Genomic DNA, 19,045 nt, shown 5'->3' with positions numbered 1-19,045 from the left:
CAAGAATCGTAAGTATTTAAGAATAAATTAATTGTTTTCCGCTCCATATAGATGAATCAAGTTTTGTGAATAGTAGGGTTGCATTAGGTCAAGTAGGTGGATTAATTTTTCCCAATATTCGGTATTTTATACAGTTTCCACCATAATGTTCGCTACATATGGGAATTTTTTTTACTTGTAGGATATGAGAAAATGTATTATGCTTGATTAAATGCTCGAATTTCCCATTTTTAGTGAACATTATGGTGGACACTATATAATTGTTAGTATTGACAGTAAAACACAAAACTGTTTTTATCTATAAACATCTTTTATTATATGTATGTATATTTTTCAAAACATTGGCTCTAAGATTGGCTCAATAATTATCAAATTGTGTGTAAGATTAAAATACAAAAATATGGACACACATATTAACTAGAAATTCTAAACTCCTTCTTCGCTAAAGAAATTTGCAAATCCTCCACCTCCTGTTAATGACTTTGGCAATGGAATATTTGAATCATATCCGTAATAAGATTTATTGTTTTTTTCCAAAAATCCATCTCTTAATAGATTATGAAGACAACAAGTCACCATAATCAACTTATCGCATACTTCTGCTTTAACAGCTATTGGTGTATAATAGATGCGAAAGACTTGGCACAACAGACCAAATGCATTTTCAGTGATACGTCTGGCCCTACACAGTAGGTAGTTGTAAATAGTTTTTCTTTTATCGCCTCTAGTCGATAATTTGCTGTATGGTTTTATTAAATGTCAATGTAACCTAAACGCTTCATATCCGATTACTACATAAGGTAGCTTTCTGTTTGTATTAGGTAGAAATTCATCACTTGGAAATAAATTTCCTGAATACACCTGATTGCCCATCGGTGAATTAGAAAAAATGGAACTGTCTCCCTCTTTACCGTAAGCACCAACATCAACAAACAGAAATTTGCATTTTGGCATCAATGACTAATCCAGAGCAGCCACAAAAACCCTGTTCACCAGTGCAAATGACTTCAAGTCCTCAACAAGTGGTATATTTTCAAATGCCAGGTCAACTAGAAGATATTTCAAATGAATCAGTTATCAACCATCAACATCTTCAGTGAACCCACAGGACAACTACACAACGAAAAACAAATATTTCCAACTATGAAGAATATATTTTTTTTAGATACAGAATTGTATTGTTTGAGTTTTCTTGATGATAATAAATAGTTTTTGTTCTCATTTTAAATTTTTCAAAAAATGTGTCTTAGTGTCAGAGCAAATTTTTCTTCTGGAGAAATAGGAGTTTTTACTCTGTTTGTGAGTTTCTTCTTTAATTCATTTTGAACTAGGCTTAACATAAAATTAAATTGATCCTTATTAAGCCTGAAGAAGCTGCGAAACTTTTCATCATCATCATTTAGGTGATTTTGTATAAGGATCTTGTAATAACCTTCTTCGTTTCAAGATTCATACAATTCACTTGTTTTATCACGCAACGACAGTAATAACCTCATGTCATCATCATTCTCTTCTTCTAATAACGTTAACGCTAATAACTTATTTTTATTCATGTTGACGACCTGCAACTTGTGATTTGCAGTCAACTGTACTATTTGCTATGGCGGGTGTGCTCTCACTACTACAGAGACGCGGACGCCAGACGCTTCAAGCAAATCCCAAAATCGCCGCGACCAGTCGTTACTGCTGAACGTCGCGGCGGGCACACTCGGGTCCGCGAACACTGGACGTCGCTAGGAAATCACACCTTTACAGTGCTTGTGGTGTACCAGGTCTACTGGACGCCTAACGTATTTTTTTCGCTAAATATCATGTTTTTCCATTGGTTGATGGTCCAAGCTCCATATTTCTTCACAAATTGTAAACGTGCCCGTACAATACTTTTTTAAAAAAGTAGTGGTTTTTTGGCCGGAGGACGAGTTTTTAGTTCACTATCCTGCAGCCGTCTTCTAATGGTACGCGCACTCGGCGACGCCTCTCCTTCTCCAGCTAAAAATTCTTTAATTTCCCTAGATGTTGTGAATTAATCTTGCCTTGCCTTTCTTAAAATTAATTTGACTATGCTAGGGGAAATTGTTCGCCTACATCCAGATTTTTTGCTTGCAATAACATGACCTCTCAGATTAAATGTTTTAATAATTTGGCTCACAATTGCCCCGAAAAGCATGTAAGTATTTAGGGGCAATTTCAGCTTGACGAAGGCTTTTTTGTAATTAGCAATAATTCATGACTTGATATCAACAGACAACACTATACCATTACGCATGATTAAAAGTTATAAATGGCAACTACTGCATGAAATTCTGCTAGCTCACTGAATAAATTTTTAACAACAAACTGGATGTCAATTTACTTTTGACCAGCTAGAACATATGCATTTTTTGTTAACATTCTACAAAATGTTTGCAATAGCTTAAAAATAAATAAAGTGTACAGCAGTGGGTTTTGTGGAATGTGTACTATCAATTTCTATGATACAGTAAGAAAAGATATTTTTGTTAGGTTTTTAGCTCTTGTACCAGTGTCTTGGCCACCAGTGTATATGCTTGAAACAATAACTAGGGTATTCAAAAACCACCAGCAGGAACAACAGAGCAAGTGAGAAGTTGTTTTATTTACATGGGTAAAAAAATTTTCAATCCCCTTCTTCTTCATATAAGAAGACTTAACTCTTATATTAGATATAAAAACCATTTAAAAAGATTGTTAGCTACTAAGGCATATTATATATTAGACGAGTTTTTTAATGATGTTTTGTCTTGATTACCAAATATGTATGTGTGATTTAAAAAAAAATTGTAACTCTATTTGCTTTCTGATATTTATTAGCCCTAAGTTTTACTGATTTAATAAGGCTTTGTCAATAACTCTGGGACAATAAAGCTACTTGTTGAATTTGAATTTGCAATAATAAACACATTTCATAAATCCTTCAAACAGTGTTATGAGCTGGTACTCAGATAAAATAAAGTTAAAAAATGACAATTAAAGTAAAAGATTTCTTGTTGATGATTGATTATATGATTGAAGATTGATGTTCTTGAGAGTACCTAGATCAGTTATATCGCTGGCTTAAAACACTTGTAAATGATGAAATTGATTAGAATGCTATTTTAGGCCTGAATGCTCCTAAAGATACTTGTAAATATTTGATGCAAAATTCAACTGAAATAATAAAAAAACAAAACAATGAATTTCAAACGGGTTAATTGTATCTATTAAAAAAAGAGATAAAATGGAAAAAATATAAAAATGAATCCAACTGACCTCAATAAAAGAATTTATATTAACTACAGAAATACATTAAAAAAGATAATCACAATCACAAAAAATGAGTATTATAAAAAACAAGTAAGTGAGCATGAATATGACATTAGAAAATTGTATAAATTAGTTAAGGAGGCCACAAATCAAAATATTAAAAAATCAGACATATTACAAATCTAAAAATAAAATAATAAGATATCTTGTCTAACAATAAGGAAATTGCGGATTATAGAAATGATTACATTATTAATATTGGTAATCAAATTTCTAGTGCAAATATTGTTCCAAACAGGTCGACAGCTATTAAACAGTCAATCCCTAACTCCATGTATGTAAAACCTACAGACTCAACAGAAATATATAAATCCTCTTAAGAATAATGGTTCTCAAGGTTATGATCAACTCTCTCCTAAAATAGTAAAAATTCTACATTTAAAACTTAAAAATCCATTTACTCACATAATTAACCAAATTTTCTAAACAGACATTGTAACATTGCCAAACCAATCCTAAATCTGAAGATAAACTTGATATAAAAAATTACAGATTAATAACTGAGATTTCAAATATTGCTAAAATCTCAAAAAATGTCTCAAATCACTTATCTGAACAGTTTGATGAACAATATTGATGGCATCTCAAAAAATCAATTGGGTTTTCTCAAAGGCAAATTTACAACTGATGCAATTGGTGGATAATGTAATTTACCACATGAAGCTGCGAAAAAAAACAAAAAAAAATTATTTTATACTGTTCTCTCATTCACTCTTCATCAAAGTGCTGGAAACAAATGGTGTACTGGGAAAAGGTCTTAAAAGTTTTTAAGAAATATCTTACAAATTGTACTCAATTTGTCAAAATAAAGAAATATTTATATAAGTTCTCCCAAAATAATTCAATGTGGCCACATAAAACGATGAGAAAGATTCCATAAAAGAGCTAAGTCAATAAAATATTTAGGAATCTTTTTTGATAAAAATTGAAAGTGCAATCAATTACTTATATCACCCAAAATTTAGGTGTTGAATACATAAGTTTTATTTACTAAGACAATTTTTAAACAAAAAAAATTTTTGATTCTAGTGTATAGGTCTCTTGTAAAAGCCTTGCCTAAGTATGGTATGTTGGTATGGGGTGGAATATATAATCTATATATGGAACAGTTAAGTGATACATAATATAAAACATTTTATTATGTAACTCCACAACATTATATAATTAGAAGTTTGTAATCATGTGCATTTTAATAGGAAATTTTTTTGCAGGATAATATTACATAAATATGCTACAAAAGATAGATCAACCAACTATAAAAATACTATGGTACAATTTCTTCAACAAATTCTTTGGGACCTAAAGTATAATTTTTGACCTTAAAATAATAGGATCATGGAGAACATAGGTAAATTTAAAAATAAAGCGAAAAAATATGTTTAAACACTTTTAAATTGTTCAAAAATTAAATAATTTGATACTTGTCTTCTTATATGTATAAAGTAACATTATCTTCCTTATGCTACACAAGAGTATTTGTTTTCAGTTATTGATTATCATGTTTCAGAGTATTATTATTTATTTTAAGTACATGCAATGATCTAACTAGGTGCTGTAAATACTATTACATTCCTTATTTGTTAAAATGTCTTCATCTGTATATTTTAAATTTATTAGATAAATAATTTAACAAAAAATTATCTGATGTTTTGCTTTAACAGATATGGTTGCAATAATTGAGTAAAGTTAAGCTTGCTTTATAAGCCAGATAATAATTAAGCACATGATTTACAGCATTATTGATGAATTTTATACACCAACAACTAAGAAATATAAAACACTGGGCCAATTGAACTTTTAAATAGAATGCTTTATTGTCAAAAAAGTTAACAATTTGTAGACAGAGACCAAGTAAAAATAAAAATAAGAAAATACAAAACATACAAAAATACAACAAAAAAAAAACAAATAAATTAGTAAATAAAATAAAAAAGAAAAAATCAATATACAGTAAAATGGGTCAAAAATTTGTGTATTACTTTTCTCGAACTACTAAATTGACTCGCCTCACAAAATTGGGAAGTATTGTTTGAAGTATGTTTAATTTATAAGTATTACAAGAGGCTTTAAAATCTTCAGCATCCCTTAAAAAGAAGTTTTGAAAAAAATATAATTTTCTTTAAAAAAATTGTAACTGCTTTAATTAATATTTTCTCTTGAGAATTCACATTTGAATTCAAAAAGTGGCTTTATTGTCCCAAACAGAGTCATTGATTAAGCCTTATTCAATCTAAGTCCGTAAAACTTAGGACTAGTAGATATCAGAAAGTAAAATACAGTTACAATAATTTTTTTTTCAAATCACACATACATATTTGGTAATCAGGGCAAAACAGTAACTAACAATTTTTTAAATATTTTTTTTTTTTTTTTTTTTTTAAGCAGATACAAAAATACATACATTTCGGAAACTTAAATTACAAAATTCGTAAACAAACAAAAATAAAACAAGTTTTCTACTGCTAAATCCAGTGCACAATGATATATAAAAATATTGTGTGTGCACTCACATCTACATAACAACAATATAAATAAAGAGGTCATACATATTACATGAATATAAATTTATACTTTATCCCATTAATACACCCTACCAATATAAATTAAAACTAAAGAAAAACAAAACATTCCAACAAGAACGGCAGACTAATTCAGATCAGATAGGAAATTCTATAATTACTAATAATAATCCATTTGGTTATTTCTGACTTAGCTTTAGAATACTTTTGCATCTTTATATTTCTTGGAAGATCATTAAATATTTTTGGACCAACACAATAAATGTGATTTCTACATCTAGTGTATTTTGGATTTTCTAGTTGTACATTTCCTTGTGATAAATTTCTAGTGTTTAGAACATGCGTTATATAATCTCTGAAATATTTGGTTTTTAGCATAAATCTAATTACTGATTTAACATATAGTTGATTTATATTTAGCACATTACTCTCTTTAAATACTAGATCTGTTGGATATGTTCTCCTTTTGTGGAGCATTATCTTTAGAATCCATTTTTGTGTAACTTGCAGCTTAGAGAGTAGATTCAGCAAGAGCATAGTAAACAGTTTTTAAGGTTTTGAATGTTAAGATATATCTGAGTTCATAGAATTTGTAGATCAATTTTCTGATTTTATTTGTAACATAATTTATATGCTCCTTCCAAGTAATGTTTTCATCAAGGATTACACCAAGATACTTCAACAAAGGTTTTCTTGAAATTTATTGTTCACAATTACAGTTTAATCCATTACTACACAAAGAATCATGCATTTTCAGCTCTTGAAAGTCAGGCAAGGAACGAATAGAGAGGGAGAAGGTCATAAATTTAGTTTTTTCTATGTTCAATGAAAGAAGACTATTGTCTAGCCACATTTTAATTTTCTGTAGAGCTGATTCGGCTCTCATCTTTACCTCATTCCAACTATTGCCACTTAAAATGCCCCTGTGTCATCACCCAAGCAGAATATAGCATTATTGTCTAACAGCTTCATAATTCCGTTAATATATATAATAAACAAAAGGGGTGAGGGAACTGTTTCTTGTGGCACACCAAACTCCATTCGAAGGCTGTCACTTTTGATCTAGAATCGTTGTATTTTGTTTTCTCTCTTTTAAATAGGATTCTATTAATTTGTTAGTCGTACCTCGAATTCCAATTTGTTCTAGATGCTTCAGAAGAATTTGGTGTGACACTGTATCGAAGGCCTTCTTTAAATCTAGAAAGATACCCACTACCTTTTTTCCTCCATCTAAACATCTCATAATTCTTTCTGTAGCTCTTACTAATGCGTTCTCTGTACTTAGACACTCTCTAAAGGCAAATTGGTTTTCATGAAGAAGTTTTCAGTATTTTTGCCTTGAGACATTTTTCAACTATTTTGCTTAAACTGCTAGTCAATGCTATTGGTCTATAATTTGATACCAATTTTTTATCCCCCTGCTTATGTAATGGAATTATAATAGTTTTTAAAATCTCAGGGAAAACACCTGTATTAAAGATGAGGTTAACTAGATGTTTCAGTGGTTTAATTAGTGAGTTATAGTTTAATTTAATTATATCAGAGGAAATATTGTCCTCACCACCCTTCACCCCTTTATTTAAACTTATTATTGCCTCTATTATATTCTCATTTGATGCAGGGCTCAGAAAGAATGAATATGTCCCTCTCTCCTCCCTCCAGTTCATCTCATGATCATTATGTTGCATTTGTTCAGCCAGTCGTTCTGCAATACTACAAAAGTAAGAATTAAATTCGTTTGCAATTTCCTTTTTATTGGTTATTTCTACATTTAGGTCATTTTTTATAGAATTAATTACCGATCTATTACCCTGATCATTTGTGGCTTCCTTGATCACCTTCCACAACTTTCCGGAGTCATGAACATTTTCCTGTGCTAATGTTTTATAAAAAAGATATTTAGCATTTTTTATTAATTTACGTAACATATTTCTGTAGGTTTTGTATTGATTGACTAGCATAATATTATTTTGATTGTGTGTGCATTCTTTTTTCAATTTATTTCTATTTCTAATTGATATTAAGAGACCACTAGTAATCCAAGGTTTCAATCTCCTATTTTTACTTTACATATGATATGAGAGTTAAGTTTTCTTATTCAAAAAAGAAGGTGATTGGAAATTTTTTTACTCATATAAATAAAACAACTTCTAAGAATATACATGATTTTTTCGAAGAATGTTTAAATGATAAAAGAAATTAGTTCTCTCTATTTTGAAAATAAAAGCATTATTTGCATTTTTACGGAGGTGATCTTAAACATACAAAAAATTGTGGTTTTTTCATTTACATGAATAAAGAAAAGTTAATAAAAGTTGCTCTGACTTCAACTGGAACAACTATTATTATATACTTGTTCCAATTGAAGTTGGATATTGAGTCTTCTCAAACCGTACTGATGACTTACTGAGTGACTACTGCACACTACATAGACTGTCTAAACCTATAGTTAAGGTATCTAACTATAGGTATGCCTTATAGGTAAGGCAATCTTACTGTCATTTTTGAAATACCTAAGTAATATATTTGGTTAAAGTCAATGTATGTATCCAGATGACAGTCTGTAGGAGAAAGGTTTTAATGAAAAGAATTTTAATGATAAATAAAATTTGTTCTTATTCTGTAAAAACTATCTATTTTTTTGAGCTAAATAAATAAATTTTTACGAAAATAAATAAGATTTTGTTCTCACAAGGTCTTGGCAAATCCATGTACAGTAGCAAAAAATAAATTTTAGTATTTGTCTATGTGGAAAAAATTTTGATTGATATAATAACAACATATCCTCACTTACTTCTAGTTAATATGCTTAGTTGATTTCTTATAAAAAGGAAGATATTCATAAAGAAGTAAAACAAAATAAAAATATATATAGGTAGATAATACTCCTATACAAAGTGCACTTAATATGTTAAAGTGATAATTTGTATATGATTGAAAGTATTTATTTATATCTTTAACAATTCATTACTTGTTCAATTAGATCATTTATTCAAGCCTGCTGATTCTAATAATTTGTTGCATAGATTTTTTTTCTCTCAATGATTTTCACATCATCCGACTTCATCAAAGCAATTTTTTACAGGAATTGGCAAACTTAACAAAAAATTATATCAATTCCCATATCAGTTTAAAGAAAATGTTACAAAAATTTTTATTGAACACATCAAGGTCCAGATTTAGTACCTCCAGGTCATATTAATTCCACATTATTTTAATAAAATAAAAAGTGAGCATTAAGGCATTTGTGTCTGTTTAAATATTGAGAAACTTACAAACCTCACTTTATTAGCAATCAAATATTGATCCTTCTACCTATTATGTACTCAAAACTGTATGTCTGAGGCATAAAAAGTAGTCCTTTGTACTTAACTTCTACTTTATATAAAAATTCATTTTTTTAGATACCTACTTTGTTGGGTATTGCATCACTATTATAATAAATGTCTCTTTAGGAAAACACTATCTTCAATTATTGCTCAATTATTGCAAAGAAGAAAAAATAGACTTTAGGAACATATTTAGAAAAAATATGAATTAACTATAATGATACCTTTCATTAAATAAAGTTAGGTAGAATATTAAAAAGAAGAAATGAGAATATGAAATGGATATAGATAATGGAATAATGGAAACAGAGATCGATAGATAAAACCTCAGCTTCTGGGTATATAAAAAATCTATTATACCTCAAGTAAATTGTATTTAAGAGTTATTGGAATTAAATATAATAACAGGTTAAAGATTTAAATTGATATTTCTTCTAAATATGTGAATAAGTTTATTTTCTTCTTATCAATAATTGATTGTATGAGATAGTGTTTTCTAAATTGATATTTATTGATAGAGACATAATTCCCAATAAAAAAGGTAACTAATTATGAATTCCTACTAACAATATAGATCTTACTTCAATCTTTAATGATTGCAAAAATGTTAATATAGTGAATTAGAAATATGAATAATTCCTTAATAAGAAATTCAGGAATCCGAAAGAGTAGAAAATGTTATATTCAGATATGTATTTAACGGTGGCGTCGAAGTAACCCTTTAAGGTCAAACGATTATTGCAATAATAATTGGCATTTTTTATTAAGAAATGGACAGTGCGATCCTAGGAAGTTACAGAGGTGTACCGTTACTTTCCTCACACCCTGTATATTACATCTTAATTAGCATTGTATTGTTTTATGTTGTGATTACTAATAATACTCCCAACCTATTTTTGCTAACAACATCTTATGTTTTAGCTAAAATAAAGCTTTCTTGATTGACATTTTTCATTTATAAATTGCAGGCATCTGAAATGACTGAAGAGCAAGTTAAGAAAACCATCCTTAGTCTCTTGACTTCTTCACCTCAAGTCGCTACAATAACTACACTTCAGCGAGACTTCAAGGAACTTGTAGGGGGTGCAATTCCATTTTACAAATTTAACTATAATTCTGCGGAACATTTCTTTAAGAGCATTACGGACATATGCACGGTAAACGACGGGAAAACTTACATTTACATATAATTAAATCTTACAATTTTGTAGGTGACTAACTCAGGGCCGTTTGCTCAAGTACATCCCAAGATATCGGAGAATAGTATTCATGTAAATGAGATGGTTACTCTTCAAAAAAAGAAAAGTGGAACGCCAAGAAGAAGAAATCCTAAACAGTCAGGTTTTCCTATAAACAGGTATATATGTTTAATATTATATTTAATTTAATATGATATGACTAAAGAGAATCTTGTTAGTACGCGGCGTATTGTTAATTTTATTTCTAATTGGACTGTAAGGCTTAGCTGATTATTTGATACCGAACACGTACATATTACCCTTCGATTATTATATTCGGTACGCAGAACACGCTACTATAATCAAATTGTTGGGTAGTCATCCTCAGTCACTTCTGCCAGTCTTTGGGGATACGCAGGTTGGTTCCAATTAACCACCAATCAATCAAAATAAAGTTTGGTACCATACTGCTGGTACTCGCGACGCTGTGAGACTTATGTTCAGAAAAGTCGCAAGCGTGGTGCTGTACAAAGTGATGTTATAACAACGAAAGAACTCTGAGTAACTTTAAACAAAATACAAGGCTCTATATTTGACTGCACACATTTTAAATTAAAAAGTACTCTAGATGATTGTTGTAGGCCGTAAATTCCCTTGTTTAATAAACATACTATATTTTCTAATCCTTGAACTTCGAAACTCTGTGGTGACACATAAAAATTTCCTTGTTAATCTTAAAATGCAGTGTCTACGTTTAAATGATCAGCTTCTAAATTAAATTCTACTGCCGTAGCCAACAATAATATCAGATTACTATATTTTTGGGTGAAGGCCTTAGCTAGGAGTCTAGGTTAATATTTAAGAATGTCTCCATTTTCATTATATTTGGTTTTAGAAAGCCATTTATTCTTAACAATATTTTTATTGTGAGAGTTATCAACAAATTCCCAAGCATTATTAGTGTTAAAAGTATCTTATTCAGTTAATAGCTTGTCGTCATTGAGAACTTCTAGTACTTGATATTGCTTCACAAACAGTTGTTGGATATAAATTATTTGACAAAGATATAATTGCAAAATCAGACATCCTTTGTATTTCCTTTGTTGGAGATCGATTTAACAAATTCTATATTGGCTGCTTTCGCCCACATTTACTTTGGACTATTCAGTCAGCATAGAACGAACTTTTTTCAGTATAGAGCGATTTTATCGTTCTGCCACTCCATTCTGGTGAGGAATTTATACTGTGTCCCATTTTGGATGAGATTGCAGGGTATCTTCGTCATTTTTTAAAATATAGCTTTACGATTTTCGCGACCCTGTATCACTTTTTTGTAAAACTTTTAAAGCCATAAACAGAAATATTCCTTTTTGTGGAAGCAGCGCTGTAATTATATTTAAACAGCTAAAGAATCGGCTTATTTTATTTTATTACAAACTTCAAAAAATAAAACAGATCTTATTAGGTTTCCAGATCCACATTTTCATTAGAAAGTTTTAAACATTTAATTTTTACATTTATATATTTTTTTATGTTTTCATTTTATTCTCTTAAAAAATTTTGAAAATTTTTGATCCATGTTTCACCCTCAACCATCATTATTGATTTGTATTGATCTGTTTTCCATAAATCCAATAAACACAACATTTTTTATGCATGTTCAACTTTTAAGATTAGGTTCTGATACATCAATGTATTCGGAAAAAAATGCAAAATTTTACGTTAAAATATACAAGGTGTTCCATTTAAGAAATACCAAGTTTGTGTCCAATCTTAAAAACAGTGCTCTAAAAAAGATTTTTAAATACGCCACTGACCTTTATTTAAAAATATCTATTATAAGAAGTTTTCATCTTATCAGTGCTTGAGAAATAATAAATGTCGAAAAGTGAACATTTTTGATTTCGTCCTGTTTCAGGAACAAAAGGAATTGGAATATTTCTGTTTGTGAAAAAGTGATACAGGGTCGCGAAAACCGCAAAGCTTTATCTTAAAAAATAACAGAGATACCCTGCAATTTCATCCAAAATGGGACACAGTGTACGTACCTGCGTAATACCATGATCACACAAGAATTTTTCTAATATTTTGTTACATTATTTAACGCCATTGTCAGTCCTTAACACTTATTTTTCGTTCTACCTGAATTTTTACCATGCAGCAAAAGTACTTGAATTTTTCTGTAATTCCATCGTTTATGCTTAGAAAGAAAGGAACTATTTTTCTAGTGTTATTATTTATTAGGGTAAATATATTTTTTTTGCTACCAAAAGATTCAACTTTCATGGTCCCACAAGATGTGAGTAGATAAAGTCCAATTTTTGTGCTAAAACTTTTTTGTCTGTTTTATAGGGAAACGGTTTTCTTGCTTATTCGCTTTTAAACTTCGGCAGTATTCAGGGACCTTTTTTTCGACATAAGAGGTACCTGCTGCCAATCCTAAGTCCTAAACTCCTATGCCACAGCATTTGTGAATTTGAGGTTCTTGTGACGTTCACATAATCCGGAACACCATCCAGTTTTTATATGCCATCAAGGTTTTTCGGCGTAGATACTTGGGTCCCCCCTCTCCTGATCAACCATTTTGCATCCTTTGGAGGCAAAATAAACACAGTATTCCTTTACAACTATAGCGTTAACAGGTAAAAGATGAACAGAAAGTTCTGGATCATTTAATTTCTACAATGTCCATTCCTGTCGTCTACCCCTAGTTTCATAAGACCTGTTCCATTGACACAAAGCTTAGAGTCATTTGCCATAATAATTTATAATGAATGTCCTTAAGCAAACCACGATTTCCTGTTTTATGAGAGGATGCACCACTGTCAATAATCTATGCGGATCCCATATTATTAATACCCACTCAATACTACACACATCCACAATTATTAACACATACCATCTTAGATCATTGAAAGGCTAGAATTAGTAAACAACAACTTTGTTTGAGTTCAATATGTGCACAGGACCAAGAGGGGTGTTTTGGTTACAAACATATTCATCGATTCTCTGTTGCCAAGTTTATATGCATTTTCAAAAGAGGAAATTTTCAGCTATATATCAACACATATAACAATGTTAATTTAACTTATTGATGTTGGATTTTGGGTAAAAAATAAAAATAGATATGTTATTCTATGCGCAAAAATAACATCTTCAAAGCAAAAAAAAAATATTTTCTTATTTCTATAACTGTTTCTAAAAAATCTGAAATCGCAATACCGCAGTCTGATGTCATCTTGCAAAATGTCATCTTGACAAACGGCTTTGTGTTTACATTCGGCAATTGTGAAGTTCTGTGTTTTTCTTTAGTTTTTGGTTGAAAAAGGAAAAAGGTTGAGTCATTTCAGTGTTTTTGTCAACAATGTTACGTAGATAGTAAAAAACTTGTTCAATTTGTGCTGAACCATGGGAAAAAGGCGATTTAAGCCGATCTTTTCACAAGTAAATATAAATAATGTCATATCGTCATAAACGCAGAATAATAGAACCTTATTAAGAAATTTATAATAATTATAAAATATTTAATTTTCATAAAAATGCTTTTTATTAGATAAGTACCTTTACTCTAAGTTAAAAAAAGCATAAAGAGTTCATAAATGGTAATATTGTTTATAATAATAAAGCTTAATCTATTAATAATAAATATTTATCATGTAAATGTTTTTGACGACGTCACTGGTAAAGATTACTTGTGTCGGTGGAATCAGCAATGCAATGATGTTGTTGCCTTTTTTTCTAATATACGTTATCTACATTCATTTAACTTTCAATGTTGACTTCTTTATAGTGTATCTTATCATATTTTATGAAAAAAATTGATTCATATTCAAAGAGGAATAGTATTAGTATTGCAATGCTAATTCTAGCCTTTCATTGTTCTAAGCACACCACCCAGAGCTGCAGCAAATAAAACACTCTTAACTCCCGGATTTTTGTTATTTTTTTTTTAAGATTTAAGAATTTATCATGGACTGAATCCATTTTATTTTGAGCAGGATATTGTTTTTTATAATGTCTCTTTTGAATCCGATTTCTGATCCGATATGATCTGCATTAATTTACATAATGCTAATCTTGATTTAATTCAAACAAATCAAACTCACGCCAGTCCCACTTCGGTGTTTGATTAGTCGGAGTTACGCGACACTGAAGTTTGGTGGGGATGAAGCAAGTGAGGGGATGTTGAAATAAACAGAAGTGTCGTGTTGCATTTGGCGAGACTAAAATATTATCACCACTTAATTGCCATTTTGCCACTTCATCTTGGTCTTGACAAAGTTGCTGTAAAAGGGTCATAACTTCATTCACATAGGCTTCCATGGTTGTAAAGTTTTCCAATTTTATTGAGCACAAACTTCTTAGTAGCCCTAATCTTCTGTGCCAGCCTGTATCTTTACAAGGGTTTTAAAAACGCACTTCATGCATTTTTAGCATTTTCAGCTTGCATCAGATGTTGGAAAGTCGACTTTTCAAGAGAAAGAATTCTTTTATAAAGTTATTTTATTTACATTTGTAAACCGATTATTATTTAACGGGATTCGCGCAACGACTGACACAAAGACTGGAACTGACATAAGTAGTGTAAAAACGCGGGTGGTTATGACGTGTCCCCATGTAATTCTTATGGACTTCCGGTGGAGTAACAAAGCCTTATGAAAAGCTGGGTAGTGGTGGGGGGTAAGTGGGCGGAGTCAAGATTGAATGGAGGGCTGTGATTGGTGGGGGGAATGGGGTGCGGGGAGGTGCGTAGCGTCCTGATTGGTCAGAATTTTGACGGGAAGAATTTTGGCGGAAAGATAAGAATGTGGATGTGTGGAAATGTGGGTGGTTGATATGCAAATGAGGTTGAATGCGGTGTTGCCGGAAGAGAAGCAACGTTGTCGTACAAGTGTGACTTGATGGAAAAAATATATTGTTAAAGAATATTTCTCAGTAATTGGTGTTGGGATGAGGTAGTGGGATTTAAGAGCTAGCGCCCTCTATGATTGGATTATAAAACTCAAACTCAAAAATGCTTTATTGTCAATATAAACATAGAAGTTGTAGACAAAGCCAATAGACTGTACATTAAAGGAATAAAAATGAGAAACTAATTTAAAATAAAATAAAATTATATAAAACTTTGAAAAATACTTCACAGGGTTAAAATATTATGACTTACAAAAAGCGGGCGACATGAGTCACGAGGCTTGGCCCCACATAGATATCTAATGGCCCTTTTCTGGAGTACAAACATTGAACTAAAAAGTGAATTTGAACATGAACCCCAAAAGCAAATTCTATATTGAAGATGCGACTCGATAATCGCGAAGTATGCAGATCTGGCGATGGAGAAATTAAGACTGGTGGCAATAACCCTTAGGGCGTAGCAGCCTGAAACTTACTGAACGGTGGCATGGTGATGGCTTCATTATTTAAACATATGTCATTTGTATTACATTTAAAATTAAGGATATTTGTTTTGGAAACATTAAATGTCAAAAAATTTGCATCACACCAGTCTTTTATTTTTAACAAATCTGCACGTATATTGGCCTCCATTTGAGAAACATCAGAGTCGTGCCAGAGGTGGTATCATCGGCAAACAATGTAAATTTGCCAGTTACCTGCAGTTGTGGCAGATCGTTCACATAAATGAGAAAAAGTAAAGGACCAAGTACTGATCCTTGCGGAACACCCACATTTATATTAAGTTCCTTAGAGATACCACCATTAAATTTGACAGCCTGGACACGATTTGATAAGTAGGAACGAAACCACTCAAGGGCAGTTCCTCTGAAACCATAGAGCTCCAGTTTCATCAGCAGCACTCTGTGACTCACGTAGTCAAATGCCTTGGACAAGTCACAAAATACCGCTGCTGCAACTTCACCAACATTCGGTCGGTTGTACAGGAGCTCTAGAAAGCTAAAGATAGCATTTGTGCTCACAGATTCACGGAAGCCAAACTGCTGAAGACTCAATAGGCCAAACCTATTTAAAAATGAAACCATCCTCACCTTAACGAGCCGTTCCACTATCTTGGCTAAAGTAGGCAATAATGCTATAGGTCTAAAGTTAGAAGGACAGTCGCGATCGCCACCCTTGTAAAGAGGAACAATCATTGCTCTTTTTAAGCACTCTGGGAAAACTCCAGACATAAATGAAAAGTTAATTGACTCGGCCAAGACTTGCAAAGCAACAAGAGGTAAAGCAGAAAATATTTTAAGAGAAAGCCCATCCCAACCTGATGAACTCTTATTCTTAATATTATTAATAATAAAATATTAATTATATAATATAATATAATATAATATAATATAATATAATATTAAGTGTTTAAGCTCTTCTACACTTGTGTGGGCAAAAAAGAAAGATTCGGCTACTACCACATTGCTGAGATAGCTCCTGGAATCTATTTTTTGTGAGAGGTTGGCTGCAAGGTTACTAGCAATATCACAGTAGAAGGAATTGAGGAAATTGGAATCTAAGGTACTTGGAACAACCAAGACATTATTTTTGCCCCTTAGCTCATTTAAAATCTTCCAAGACTCTTTTGATCTGTTGGAGGAATTATTTATCCTCCTTTGAAAGTAGGTCCACTTAGCCATTTTAATTGAGTTTCTGTAAATCTTGCGGTATCTGTTATAATAATTTAAAAATGTTGCATTGTTCATAGCGTATTTCCTAATGTAAAAAAGGGAGCGCATATTTTTCCCAGATACTCGTAAACCCTTAGTATACCAAGGTTTTCTATTTCGTTTCTTAATATCGACAACAGGAAAAGCAGTGTTAAAATTGTTTAATACTATTTGATGAAAGCTATGCAGTGAGTTAACAGTAGTCAATACATTATTCCAACTTGACATATTGCAAAGCAAAGAGAATTTGCGAAAATTCGCTCTAGTATAAAGTCTATCGCGTCCAAACTTATTCTCATTAGCTGCACTATTAAGCTTTACTAATCCCACTATTGCCGCATGGTCAGACAAACCGGCATTGATTGTTGTACACTGATTTTGGTGTTGGTTAAAATTCGTACAGAAGTAATCTATCAGTGAGGAAGAAAATGCTGAAATCCGGGTTGGCTGATCCACGTGCATCTTAAAATTAAATGAGTTTAACAGATTAAAAAGCATTCGATTTGATCCATTAGATTTGTCTAAAAAAATCACATTAAGATCGCCAGTCAGAATCAACATCGCATTAACCGAAATTTCACTTAAGAGGATCTCCAACTTTTCTAAAAACAAACCTAAATTACCAGATGGAGATCGATACAATCCTAAAATATACAAATTTAACTTACTGCTAAATACAATAGAAAACTCGCACACCTTTTCAATCAATAGATGATCAAATCTGTCAATAGTAATAAACACAAATTTAGTTAAAAAAGCTTTCTCTAATATAATAAGAGTACCACCATGTGTATATTGCTTGCGTGAAAATTTGGAAATTAGTACATAACCAGGGATATCAATAGGCTCGTCAGACCTCAACCAGTGTTCAACAAGAATTAACACACTAGGAAAGTTAACCGTTTCTAAAAATAGTTCCAATTCGCTAACTTTTGAACGCACAGATTGAACATTAAGAAATGCTAGGGCAACTTGATTATGGTGGGAGTTTCTATTAAAAAAGAAGATCTAATAGCAAGGGTGTCTATAGATTGGTCTAGTTGAGGCGTAACCGAAGACCTACCTTCGATCAAGGGTGTATCCCTGATTATCCCACTATTGCTAATCCCTTAAGATGCTACTACTAATTTGGAAGACAGAAAAGTATTTTTAACATATAAAGATAAAAGTTTGCACATAGATTTGGCAGAGTGACGGTACCTAAAATTTTGTCTGACATCAGTAATTATTCTCACAGAAAAGTTACGTTTACAGATGAAAGAATTCATAAAATGAATTTTATTGTAATATCTGCTTTTTGAGCACTTATTAAAATCGCATTTAATAGAAACAATTACATTAATTATCCTGCCCATTGATAGCAAGGATTTTATTTGGGAAAAAGATGGCAATGTACAAGAAAAATCAAGACAAGCAACAACAACATCATTCTTCGTATAGTTAACAATTAGAGGAAACGCATAATTACATAAGGTCTGGGCTGTAACATTACTAAACACATAACCACAGGTGTTGTATGACGAGCTCAGAATATCTGAGAGAAGAGAAGAGAAACCTCTAGCATTCTCAACCGCACCATAAATTAGTACATTTGATTTTGCTCGTGGGTTGTGGGTTATAATAAATAAAAGTCGATAAATATATAAGAATATATTTTTTCTTAAATTAAGTGAAAATTACATAGACTTATGTTGTTGAGGTTTATTTTTTTTTGTTTTCCTAATATTTGGGCTAATAATATTTTTAGTTGTTCGTATAAAGACAAATTAGGACAATCTATGTCAAATTTTTTCAGGTTAATTTTATCCGAAGAATATAATGAATTTGTAAATTCGTTATATTCAAAATATCTGCCATTTTGAAAGAAATAAAGCATATCGTTAATATATCGAAAAACTCCTTGTATTGAAGGAGGTATACCAAAGAAGTCTCGAGAAGTATAGCCATAGCTAATCGGCTTAAAAGTACTATCATTAACAAACATATAATAATTTTCTTCAAAAAAATTAATTGTTTTTCCAGAATATGTATTTACAGCTCCGATAATACTTTTTTGGTCAAGTTGAGTGAAAATT

The 19,045-nt window shown here is 31.1% G+C and overlaps 1 protein-coding gene across 1 annotated transcript in view; it reads left to right on the top strand.

Moving 5' to 3' along the window:
• Positions 1 to 19,045, top strand: part of LOC126734499 (uncharacterized) — a 99,629-nt gene that overhangs the window by 1,089 nt on the left and 79,495 nt on the right. Inside the window, exons 2-3 of the mRNA XM_050438156.1 lie at positions 10,138 to 10,326; positions 10,381 to 10,526. Of these exons, the coding sequence (XP_050294113.1) occupies positions 10,147 to 10,326; positions 10,381 to 10,526 (326 nt within the window). The 5' untranslated portion in view covers positions 10,138 to 10,146. The remainder of the gene's footprint in view (positions 1 to 10,137; positions 10,327 to 10,380; positions 10,527 to 19,045) is intronic.

Source organism: Anthonomus grandis, chromosome 3 (assembly GCF_022605725.1).
Source record: "Anthonomus grandis grandis chromosome 3, icAntGran1.3, whole genome shotgun sequence".
In the NCBI taxonomy this organism is placed as follows: domain Eukaryota; kingdom Metazoa; phylum Arthropoda; class Insecta; order Coleoptera; family Curculionidae; genus Anthonomus; species Anthonomus grandis.
The sequence above is the reverse complement of the archived record's forward strand: the minus strand, read 5'-3'. Positions and strand labels throughout refer to the sequence as shown.